Genomic DNA, 13,014 nt, shown 5'->3' on the forward strand with positions numbered 1-13,014 from the left:
AAGACTCCAAGAAATCCAACCCTTTACGTAGCCACATTGCTGAGACCCTCTCGACCCGTTCTCAAGTATGAGGACTGACAGCACTACTTGTCAGAGCTCATCCTAAATTCACCCGGCCACTGGAGTGGCTCCTCGGATTTGCTACTTGTCTTCACCCAAAGGAGAGATACATTTCTCATTCCCATAGGAGGTGGGGTTGCAACTGGAAGCCTGGTGCTCTCTGGAACTTAGGCTGACATTTCAAAACGATGACTCCTTTGTCATCCAGATCCCTGAGAAGAAAACATTCCTAGGTTGTTCAACTAGCTAAAGGCCTACTTGGCCTTTTAAAATGTTTATATACATCTCAGAGCTAAATCAGCAGCACTAGAGGTCCCTTCGGGGAGATTTAAAGAACCCTTTTGCGGAAGGAACATATTCGCTTATACGGTTTCAGAATGTCAAGTACTGTGTCCTACTGGATTCTCAGTTCTGCAAGGAAGACCATTGCCACATTACAGGGGGGACAACGTTTATATTCAAGGTATGCCTCAAATAGGATTAAATCAAAATGGAGACTCTTTCCTCAGGGGCCAGCCACCCTAAAAGACAACGCCGCTGCATGTGGTAGCATTGCTCTGCGGAAAGCCTACAGACACACATCAACGGAGGAAGAGGACTTCCACTTGCAGCTCAGCCCCGAGCAGGTAAATGAGGTCCTGCGAGCTGGTGAGTCGGCCCACAAGATTCTTGACCTTGTCAGCAGAGCTCCAGATTCAGTGTTACGGTTTGAGAGCAACCAGCTAGCTGCCAACTCCCCAGTGGAGGACCGGGGAGGTATAGCTGCCTGCCTGCAGACCAATGGACTGCTGTTTGGCATCTTCGATGGACATGGTGGCCACGCATGTGCTCAAGCAGTGAGCGAGAGGCTCTTCTACTATGTGGCTGTGTCACTAATGTCCCAGCAGACTCTGGAGCAAATGGAGGAGGCCATGGAAAGCATGAAGCCCCTGCTGCCCATCCTTCAGTGGCTCAAGCACCCAGGGGACAGTATCTACAAGGATGTCACGTCAGTGCACCTTGATCACCTCCGTGTCTACTGGCAGGAGCTGCTAAACCTGCACATGGAAATGGGGCTGAACACTGAGGAAGCATTAATGTACTCCTTCCAGAGACTGGATTCTGACATCTCGCTAGAGATTCAGGCCCCCCTCGAAGATGAGATGACCAGGAACCTTTCACTCCAGGTTGCTTTCTCAGGGGCAATGGCTTGCCTGGCCCATGTTGATGGGGTTCACTTGCACGTGGCAAATGCTGGTGACTGCCGGGCCATCCTTGGTGTCCAGGAAGACAATGGCATGTGGTCTTGTCTGCCCCTCACCCAGGACCACAATGCCTGGAACCCAGCCGAGCTGTCACGGCTGAAAAGGGAGCATCCTCAGTCCGAGGACAGGACGGTCATCATGGAAAACAGGCTGCTGGGTGTCCTCATGCCCTGCAGGGCCTTTGGGGACGTCCAGCTGAAGTGGAGTAAAGAGCTGCAGCGCAGTGTCCTGGAGCGGGGCTTCGACACCGAGGCCCTCAACATCTACCAGTTCACCCCCCCACACTACTACACCCCACCTTACCTGACAGCCAGGCCAGAGGTCACCTACCACAGGCTGAGGCCCCAGGATAAGTTCCTCGTGCTGGCCTCTGATGGGCTGTGGGACGTGCTGGGCAACGAGGATGTGGTGAGGCTGGTGGTGGAGCACCTGGCTGAAGAGGGTCAGCACAAGCCAGACCTGGCCCAGAGACCCACCAACCTGGGACTCATGCAGAGCCTGTTGCAGCAGAGGAAAGCCCAGGGCCTCCACGCAGCCGACCAAAACGCGGCCACACGTCTGATCAGATACGCCATAGGGAACAACGAATACGGGGAGATGGAGCCTGAGCGGCTGTCGGCGATGCTGACGTTGCCAGAGGACTTGGCGAGGATGTACAGGGATGACATCACAGTCACTGTGGTGTATTTCAACTCAGAATCGATTGGTGCCTCTTCCAAGAGGAGTTAAGAGTCTCCCACCCTGTTGCCAAGGTTAACTTCAATGTTCTTCTGAGACATTTTCCCTTACTCTGAACCTGGCTCTTTAGACCCTATGGTTGAAGGGCAGGCGGATAGATGCAGCTTGCTTAATTATAGACTAATGTGAGGAAAAAACAGCCTTAGGTTAAAAACAAATCTAGTGATTTTATGTGCCTGAGTGTTTTGATCACCTCTTCTACGCAGAGACAGTAGAGCACAGAGATGATCTACTTGTCTTGGGCTCATGTAACCCAAGTCCTTTTATAAAGACACTGTTAAAACTGTCTGCCTGAGCCTGGAAAGGGTAAATTTAATTATGATTCTAAGAATATGAAGAAGTCCAGGATCTTCTGAGCTCTTGCTGCAAAATCTGCAGACTGATAATTCTCTCTGTGTAATCATGGACTTCTACACTATGAAGAGAGGTTTTTGTTTTTTATTCTGAAGTTACTAAAGACCTAGGTTTACAAAGCATATTACAGGACACTTTTCTATGCAAAATTTTAACTTGTGTGTTTTTAGTTGCGAAAACATTTTGTAATGCTGCATTCTAGTTCTGATTTAGTTTGTTAACATTGAGTCCTAAAAAAAAAAAAAAAAAAAAATTTGAGTCCTCAAACTTGCAAAATAGGCGTGCTGTGAGCGAGCATGCTTGGAATGAGTTTTCTTGGTTTTTCAGCTGCGGGTGAAGGTGGCCAGGCCTCTGGACCAGCTGAATTTGTGTAGCTTTCAAGCCCTTCCTCTGTGTCCCACCTGTTGAACCTTTGAGCCATGCTAGGAGGTAACTTCTGTCTGAGCCTTAACTCCTGGCCTTTCCTTCATTAATAAAATTTCCTCCAGTGTTCAGTAAATCTCTACAGATTTACTCATAGTACTTAGCCTTTCTGATTATACTTCTCAAACATTCTTCTAATTCCTCCAAATGCTCCTTCCCCCTCTGCTATGCTGAACTCGCTCACCCTGCTGACTGTGCAATACTGTCTAGGAAGAATGCTCTCACTTCACACGGTTTCAGGGAAGCAGGAAATTCAAGACTGCATGTGGTAATCGTGACAGTTTAGGCAGGACTGGCTTATGCAGTGGATTCTAGACTTTAAGATTCAGCTTGAATCTGGAGAGCTAAAAATGTGAAGGACCTGAGAACAGTTGCTAACCAAGGCTCCCTGGCTACATCCCCAGGGGTAGTGGGGAGGAGGGAGGAGGGAGATTTTTTTCAGATGGGACATTTGCCCATAGACTAGTGGGATAAATGGCCATTGCTACTCCTCAGTAACTAGGCCTTATTTAGTATAGGAGTTGGGGCAAAAAACCAATGTAACCTGTAGTAGCTTCTGTGGGCTGCACAGTCTGTGTTTATTTGAAAATTATTTTTAGGGGGATGAATTTCATGTTCTGAAATTGCTGTAGCATTTAAACAGGAAGTGTGTCTCTAGATGGAAACAAATATAATCCTGCAAAACTGACTTCATTTTCCTGCACTATCTTCCTGTTGATGGTTCCCCTCATCTCACCCCCTCGAGCCACCCACTGAAAGGAAAGCAAAATAGCTAGGTATGACTTTCACATTCGGGACAAGGGACATTCAAGTGTTGAGACAGCCTAGGGATGTTTCCCTGTACTTTTAGTGATATTGCTTTGTCTAAGAAATTCTCTTTTGAGTGCTTAAGACTTTGTCCTTTTATTCTGAAAAATCTTAACTCAAAAATAAAACCTGAATCCCTATCATTTAGCTTGCATGAAGGTTCGTTACTAGAGCTGAACACTACTTGTCTGAAATCCCTCATTCTTTATGCCAGCTAAACCCTGGCACACCCTCAGAGCATTTACTGGGGTTACAGAGTGTTTGAATCCTGTTTTGGAGCCTCTCATGAGCTCGTAAATATACCTGATTAACTTGTGGAATAGCTGAGAGAATACAGACTCCCAACCTGTTCCTTCAAAGATGTCTGCGTTTTTTCTTAGCCTAATAGATTTGCTTTCTAATTGGCATATTGAGAGAAAAGAAAGGCTGGTTTATTCTCTGCCCTTTTTCCACTGTGAACTCTGCCATGAATGCTTTGAGGAGCAGCTCCTGGTTAACCCCAGTGTGTCTGACTCCCTGACTATCATTCTGCTGTCACTGGCCTGAGGCACATGGGCTACCACTTGAGGATGGACAGTGGGATTTGAGAGGGGGTTGGTGGTACTTGTCAGGTCTTCCAAAATACTTATCATTCCTTGTATGTAAATATTTTGATATTGAGACTTCTAAAATGAACTAAAAAATGAGATTGTTTAAGGTGTCACTTTTGAATAAACTATGCTTTATTAGTGCTTTAAATGGCATATTTATTTTAGGTAAGAAATGTTGGTAATATTGGCATACTTTAGATATTGTTATATATGTAAATAATACAGTTCTGCTGATTCTGGGGATTGATCAAAATGAATAGAGAAGTTCTAAGTTCAGGTTAGTATGTTAGGTCAAGTTATGTGTACAGTCTTCTGAGATGATATTTGGAACATTAAAGCTAATTTATTATAATGAAAGTGTAAACTTTGAGGTGTATTAACATTTTCCCCAGAAGTATGATTGGCTTAAAAAGTCGACAAGAAGATGTTCAGAATGGATCTGGCTTGACTTGTTCATCCATCAGTCCCTAGTGACCTATTTTTCATTTGACATTTTCAGTGGTTCATTTGTCTCTGAATGTGGCTCTCATCACAGAGGAAGCCCTGGTGTGGCTTTGGGACTAGGAATAAAGGCTGGTGGCCCTGCTTTGTCCTCTGAGCTGCCACATGTGTCACCAAGTGCAAAACACAGTTGGCCTGCAGTGTGACCGTCTCCTGAGCAGGCTCGAGGCTCTTTCCCTGACACCTCGGACATCTGACATTTAACTAGCCTCCTGGAAAATATTTCACATCAAGCATTTACTTGGAAAAATTAACCATGTTCTTTAATATATACTGATATTCGTAAACTGTATACCAATGTTCTTTTTGACATTGATTTTCTCACCATGAGAGATATTTAAGTGAAACTTGTAAATAAAAGAGGCAAAATGCGAAAATAAAATAAAATAAAATGTTTATATACATCTCAAAAAGACAACCTATAAGGATTCTAGAGTAAATGCTCTAAGAAAAGGATAAGGAGAAATTCCTTTTGCACTGGGAAAAAACGATTTTTTTTTCTTTTTAAATTTCTGTTTACCCCCCAATACAAACAAATACAGTTCGAGTGCAAAGAAGCAAGATGTTAGTGTGAGAACAGGGTGACCCTCTGCTGAATGTACTGGCACAAGGGAGCAGCCAGTGCAACACACACATGGAGTGGGTGCCCAGGGCCTACCTCTGTGACTAGTTAGTGAAGTTGGGAGAGCGGGGAAGCAGCCAGAAGACCTGGGCTACGAGATCCCAGCCCACCATCTCCACGCTCCACACACTCCACCTTCACCACCTGCAGCTGGATGGATGCTCAGGGCGATCTTCCCATGGCAACAGTGCTCCCTGTTTCACTGGTGAGCAGACTGGGGTTCATGGAGGTGGAAAACCACATCCAATGATCACAAGCTGAGGACTGAGTTGAGATGACACCAGGTTTGCAGGAGTCCCCCATAGCCGTGTGCAGTGACTGGCTGCTGTGGCCAGGCCAGCTGTGAAACATGACCTGCACTAGGCTCTGAGCTCAGGGCTGTCATTTGGCTTTAAAAAGCATCATCTTTTAAAATCAGCATTTCCCACAAATACGTATTGAGCATGAGGCTAAATAAATCAGGCTGGATGGTGACAGAAGACATTGTAGTGAGAATCTGTGGGGAAACTGAGACCCTAACCAAGACATTGTAGTGAGAATCTGTGGGGAAACTGAGACCCTAACCATGAACATGACTTTTAGCAAACTCTGGGAGATAGAGAAAGGCAGGGAAGCCTGGCATGCTGCAAAGAGGGGTTGCGAAGAGTCAGACACAACTGAGTGACTAAACAACAAAAAACCAGGAAACATCTGGGCAGAGATACTACTTAGTGGTGGAGATGGGACCTGAGGGCGTGAGTCCATAGAGGGTGACCTCCTGGCTCACTGCACCTGCCTCACTTTCAAAGCCATCTCACACACAGCTGCCAGGTCCCAGCACCTCAGTGGCTCCTTCACTGCTTATACATACTCCCCTCCAAGACTTACCACAATGTGTTAAGACCACGGGAACTAGGTTACCATCATCCTTGGCAATTCCCGAGTCAGAAACCCAATAGGCGCATAATAAATCACTGACTGTTGAACAACAGATGAAAGTCACGGCCCTGCTTCAAGTCCTATACCACTACCTCCATTTTTGGTCAAACACCACCCTTTCTCTTGTCTGTTCCACCAAGTCTGGTCCAGGAGCAGCAGCAGCTGTATCACCTGGGAGCCTGTTAGGAATAGAGACCCCTGGCCCCACCACAGCCCCACCATGCAGCATCTTGGCAGTCTTACCCCACTGGAACAGGCTCCCGAAACCTCTCATCAGTCATCACTGTGCTTCCAGTGTGACAAGCGCTGTTCTGTCACCCTCCCCACGGGCCTCTGCGCTACGAGAGAACTACTGGTCTCTCTCTCCCGGAACCCTGCTCCCTCTGCATCCTCTGTTCTGTTCCTTCCCATCTCCCCTGCACACACCTTTTGCCCCTCTGTTCTTCTCCCTTTACACCTGCTCCCCAAGTGACTCACTGAGTATCCTGGTTTCCACTGACTTCTCACCTGTCTCTCCATCTCACCCCTACCCATCTAGGTCCTACCTCAAACATATCATGGTCATACATCTCCCACCCTAAGCAGATTCCTCATCTAGGAGTCAATGGCCAGGACCCTGGCATCACCCAGGTGCACCAAGCTAGAGTACTCCCCGACCCTACATCCAGCCAGTTACTGAGTCCTTAGGGATTTACCTCTTTCAGATTGTTTTAATCTACTCCACCTTCCACATCCTTTAAGAGCCAATTTGATTTAACAGTTGCAGCTGAAGGCATGCATTTGAAGAGGAAAAAACCTGGGTTCCAGTCCTGGCTCCCCTTTTGCAAATTGCTAATCTCCTGAACATTAGTGTCACCATTCTTGACATGGGAGCACTACTACTAATATTAAAAAAAAAAAAAGTCCTTTTGGCCTAGTGGGAATTAATGAGGACAGAGTACATGCCTGTGGTTAAAACTGCTGTGACCATCCTTGCTGACCTGGCTCAATCCTAGATGGCCCCTCATAATGCTGTCCCATCAGCCTGCCACATCCCCTCCAAAGCTTTGTTTGGCCGTGCCCTAGGGTGCTCCCCGCCCCCTCACCCTCCTGTGGCTGCTCCTGATACCTCTCTCGTACTCTCAGGAGTGTTTTATAAGTACCACACCTGTTTGTGTTTCTGTCTCTCCCACCAGATCACCCTTATTAAGGAAGCAGGTATCTAGGCTTCACCCCTCTCTTAGCTTTTGAATTGGCATCTCTGGAGTGAGGCCTAGGAACAGGCAGGGCTGATGAGTGGTCGAGGTGGTCACAGCGCTCTGGAGTTTAGAAAGGCATCCTGCACACACCTGAGCTCTGGGGTGGGACCCAGGCCTGGCTCGTTTCTGTGTGCCCAGGATCGGTCCCTGTACTTGGCCAACAGTGAGCTCCAGATAACTGCTTGTTCAGTGAGTCAAGGATGACTCCGAGGGCATAATGAACCTGTGAGCGGCTTGGCCCAGGGGTGGGTGGTGCTCCATCTGTTGTCATCACACAGAGCCACCTGGTTGAGTTTCAGGAAACCTTGCCATTTTCAGGAATCACCTGTGCAGTAAATCGGGAGGCTTTTCAACCAGTGGTCCTAGTCTTTTTTGCTATTTTATTCACATTCTATATATTGAGATTCCATGATGAAATATTACTGCTACAAGAGGCTGCAGCTAAAAATAAGTAAGTTTTAAAACTGCTGTGCCAGAACAGATTTTTAAACTACAAAATTAGGGAGAAAAATCAATCTCCCAGCAGGTAAGGAGTCTTGAAGAACGTTTGAAGGTGTTCCTTTCCCACTGTGATGGATATTCTTCATGGCTCTGATGTTTAATTGATCCTCAGATACAGTGATCATGAAGATCTGATTTACAGGGACTCCTCAAACTGCCATGCAGTCAGAATAGGAAGGCAGGAGGCCAGGGTTCCAGCTGCTGCCATCAGCATCTGGATCTTCCAAGATCCTATGCAGGAATATTATTGGGATCCAGGGACAAGTTCTCTAACCAGAGTCAGAACTATCCTGAACTCCAATGCAACCCAGATATTCTCACATTTTATTAAAACAGAGTATACCTCTGTGACTCTTTACTTTCTGTGATATATATTTCTATGTAATTAATTCCTCTTCCAAACCCTTACATACAATTCCTGAACTAAGTCTCTCCCATAAATAGCCTAAGTTCTGCTCTGTATTTCTGCTTCTGGGCACTTTTAATTCTATCCATTTCCCATATGTTTTCTGGCATTACAAAGATGGCTCATGACCAGGGGGTCTGATGTCCAAAACAATCATCAGTTTTCCCTCAAGAAGACACAACTAGGAAAAATCTAGGGACTTTATGATTTCTATCAACTATTGTGGCTAACACTTTTAGAAAAATATTTGATCACTACAAAGTAACATAGTAGAAAAGACGCTGATGATGGGAAAGACTGAAGGCAGGAGGAGATGGTTGGACGGTATCATCAACTCAATGGATGTGAGTTTGAGCAAATTCTGGGAGATAATGAAGGACAGGGAAGCCTGGCGTGCTGCAGTCAATGGGATCTCAAAGAGTCAGACACAACAGCAAATGAACAACAGCAAAGTAACGTGGTGATTAGGAATATTCTAAATGTTTTGCTATCGTCATTCATAAAACTTGCATTTTTAGAGATTGATGTTGTAATTCATTCTTTTATTGGTTGTCACACAGAGGATATTAACACTATGTCTTTAGATTCCTTTACTTGGGGCACATTACCAGAAACAGCAGCACAGGTTATGACCACTGACTGAAACTATTATATCAGTTTCACCTTATAAAAATAATTAACATTGTTACAAATTAACAACAGTAACATCATTTAGGAGGAAACAATATCCAGACCAGCCTGTGAACAGTTTTTTGAAATGCATGAGGCACAGTTGTCAAGATTAATAGACCTCTCCTGCCACCTTGTGGGCAAACTGTGCAACAAAGCTCTACGTAAGCAGTCTTAGGGTCCCTAGCCCCTCAAACACATGTAACTTATTTTTTTTTTAATGTTTACTAAGCACTCTCTGCTGGGAAATTATTCTCTGAATATGTATTGGCATGTATGTGTGTGTGTATACACATATCAATAATGTTCACTGTAGCATCTAAAATACAAATAAATTGGGAGCAGTCTAACAGATTCTTGGTTAGAAACTGTTACACTGTTCCCACAGAATATCAGGAAGCTGATTAAAGAACTGGGGTGGAACTATAGGTTTTTAACATACAAAAAGCAAATGTTAATCAAAAAAGCAAAGTGTATAAACTACAATTTCATTCACATTAAAATATACTTTATATGCTTGTAAATATATGTAAACCATATAGACACATACACAGCACACCAAAAAAATCTCTAAGAAAATTACTTTTATAAGCAGTGAGAATGAGACTCACTTTCACTCCCTATTTTGTATCCTCAACTTTGCTGAATTTATTTATTAGTTCTAGCAACCTTGAATGATTATGATTTTCTATTAATTATAATCCTATCATATGTGTATAGAGATAGCTTTACTTCTTCCTTTCCCATACAGATGCCTAATATTTCTTTTTCTTGTCTACTTGATGTGACTAGAACTTCCAGTACAATGTTAAATTGTAGTGGTGAAAGTGGGCATTTTTGATCCTGTTCTTGATATTAGAGGAAAAAATTTCAGTCTCTTTCATTGAGTAAGAAGTTAGCTGTGAGTTTTCCAGAAGTGCCCTTTATTATGTTGAGAAAGTTACCTTTTCTAGTACTCCAAGTGCTTTCTCTCATGAAACAGTGTTGGATTTTTGTCAAGTGCCTCTGCTGTATCAATTGAGAATATCATATAATTTTAAAACATCATTCTATTAACCTGATGTATTACATTGACTAATTTTCTTATGTTGAACCATCCTGACATTCTGAGATAAATCCCTCTTGGTCATGGTGTAGAATCCTTCAAATATGATGCTGACTTTGGTTTGCCAGTATTTTGTTAAGAATTTCTGGATGTATATTCATGAAAGATATTGCATTATCTACAAATACAGTCACACTGGAAGTTGGGGCTTCAAATAAGAATGTTGGGGAAATCTACAGATTTAATTCAATTCCTGTTAAATTACTCATGACGTTTTTCACAGAACTAGAATAAATAATCCTAAAATGTATATGGAACCATAAAAGACCCAGAATCGCTAAAGAAATCTTTAGGAAAAAGAAGAAAGCAGGAGGAATAACCCTCCCATACTTCAGAAAATACTACAAAACTAGAGTAATAAAAAAATGTGAGGATTTCCCTGATGGTCCAGTGGTTAAAAATCCATCTGCCAGTGCAGGGGAAACAAGTTCAATCCCTGGTCTGGTAAGATGCCACATGCTGTGTGGCAACCAACCCCACACGCTCTAGAGCCTGTGCTCTGCAACGAGAGAAGCCACAGCAACTAGAGAAAGCCCATGAACAGTAATGAAGACCCAGCATAGTAAAAAATAAATTAATTTTAAATTTTATTTTTTAAAGTATAGTATGGGAACAAAAACAGGCACAGGAATCAATGGAACAGAATAGAGAGCCCAGGAAAAAATCTCAGACACCTATGGTCAATCAAAAGGCAAGAATACAAAAAGGGGGAAAAGTCTCTTGAGCAAGTGGTATTGGGAAAGTTGGACAGCTGCATGTAAATCAATGAAGTTAGAAAACACCCTCACACCACACAGAAACTCAGAATGGCCTAAAGACCTAAATATAAGACATGACACCATAAAAATCCTAGAAAAGAAGATCTCCAAAACATTCTCTGACATAAATTGTACCCAAGGTTTCTTAGGTCAGTCTTCCAAGGCAATAGAAATAAAAACAAACGAATGGGACCTAATCAAACTTAAAAACTTTTGCTCAAAGAAAGCCATAAACAAAATGAAAAGACAACCTACAGAATGGGAGAAAATATTTGCAAATGATGCAACAAACAAGGGCTTAATTTCCAAAATATACAAACAGCTCATACAACTCAACAACAAAAAAACAAATGGCCAATCCAAAAATGAGCAGAAGACCTAAATAGACATTTCTCCAAAGAAGAAATACAGATGGCCAATAGGCACATGAAAAGATGCTCAACATCGCTAATTATTAGAGAAATGTAAATCAAAACTATAATGAGGTACCACCTCACACTGGTCAGAATGGCCAGTAAAAAGTCTACAAGTAAATTCTGGAGAGGGTATAGAGAAAAGGGAACCCTCCTACACTGTTGGTGGGAATGTAAGTTGGTGCAGTCACTATGGAAAACAGTATGGAAGTTTCTCAGAAAACTAAAAATAGAATTACCATATGATCCAGCAATCCCACTCCTGGGCATGTATCTGGTTGTTGTTTAGTCACAAAGTCATGGCTGACTCTTTTGCAACCCCATAGAGTGGAGCCTGCCAAGCACCTCTGTCCATGGGATTTCCCAGGCAAGAATACTGAAATGGGTTGCCATTTCCTTCTCCAGAAGATATTCTCGACCTAGGGATCAAATCTGTTTCTCTCCTGCATTGGCAGGCAGACTCTTTACCTCTGAGCCACCAGGGAAGCCTGGGCATATATCTGGACAAAACTGTAATTCAAAAAGATACATGCACCCCTATGTTCATAGCAGCACTATTCACAATAGCCAAGACATGGAAACAACCTAAATGTCCATCAACAGATGAATGGATAAAGAAGATGTGGTACATATACACAATGGAATACTACTCAGCCATAAAAAGAATGAAATAATGCCATTTGCAGCAACACAGATCCAACTAGAGATTATTATACAGAAAGAAAAGACAAATACTCAATAATATCACTTAGATGTAGAATCTAAAATATGACACACACACACACACACACAAATATGACACAAGTGAGCCCATCTATGAAACAGAAACAGAATCACAGACATAGAGAACAGACTGGTGGTTGCCAAGGGGGAGGGGGTTGGGGAAGAAGAGGAATGGGAAGTTGGGATTAGCAGATGTAAGCTTTTATATATAGAATGAATAAACAAGGTCCTGCTATATATCACACAGAACTATACTCAATCTGCTATATAGCACACAGAACTATATTCAATATCCTATGATAAACCATAATGGAAAAGAATATATACATATACATGCCTGAATCACTTTGCTGTATAGTAACCAAGACATTCTAAATGAAGTACAATAAAAAAAATACTACTGAAAACTTGGTAATGGAAACTGAAGGTAATTCAAAGAAAGGGAAAGAGATCTCATGCTCCTGGACTAAAGTAATAAATACTGGTAAAATGGCCATATTCCCCAAGGCAATTTACAGATTTAATGCAATCCCTATCAAATTACCCATGACATTTTTCACAGAACTAGAACAAATAATCCTAAAATTTATATGGAACCATAAAAGATCCAGAATTGCCAAAGCAATTCTGAAGAAAAAGAACAAAGCAGGAGGCATAACCCTCCCAGACATGAGACAATACCACAAAGCTACAGAAATTGAAATAGTGTGGTACTGGCAAAAACAGACCTATGGATTAATGGAACAGAATAGAGAGCCTAGAAATAAACCCACACACCTATGGTCAATTAATCTTTGGACAAAGGAGGCAAGAATATACAATGGGAAAAAGACAGTCTCTTCAGCAAGTGGTGCTGGGAAAGTTGGACAGTCACATGTAAATCAATGAAGTTAGAACACACCACACACAAACTCAAAATGACTTAAAGACTTAAATATAAGACA

General features: G+C 42.9%; 2 protein-coding genes across 2 annotated transcripts in view; one reads left to right on the forward strand and one right to left on the reverse strand.

Moving 5' to 3' along the window:
- PRELID3A (PRELI domain containing 3A) overlaps positions 1-13,014 on the reverse strand; it is a 41,251-nt gene that overhangs the window by 13,166 nt on the left and 15,071 nt on the right. The window lies entirely within an intron of this gene.
- LOC110150683 (pyruvate dehydrogenase [acetyl-transferring]-phosphatase 2, mitochondrial-like) lies at positions 332-4,573 on the forward strand. The gene has a single exon (XM_020913733.2). The coding sequence runs from the start codon at positions 438-440 to the stop codon at positions 2,031-2,033; it is 1,596 nt and encodes a 531-aa protein (XP_020769392.2). The 5' UTR covers positions 332-437; the 3' UTR covers positions 2,034-4,573.

The sequence above is a fragment of the Odocoileus virginianus genome, unplaced genomic scaffold (genome assembly GCF_023699985.2).
Source record: "Odocoileus virginianus isolate 20LAN1187 ecotype Illinois unplaced genomic scaffold, Ovbor_1.2 Unplaced_Contig_27, whole genome shotgun sequence".
Classification (NCBI taxonomy): domain Eukaryota; kingdom Metazoa; phylum Chordata; class Mammalia; order Artiodactyla; family Cervidae; genus Odocoileus; species Odocoileus virginianus.

Bases quoted from the DNA above. Each gene is read 5' to 3' on its own strand.
- LOC110150683 (XM_020913733.2), top strand. From the start codon at position 438: ATGTCAAGTACTGTGTCCTACTGGATTCTCAGTTCTGCAAGGAAGACC.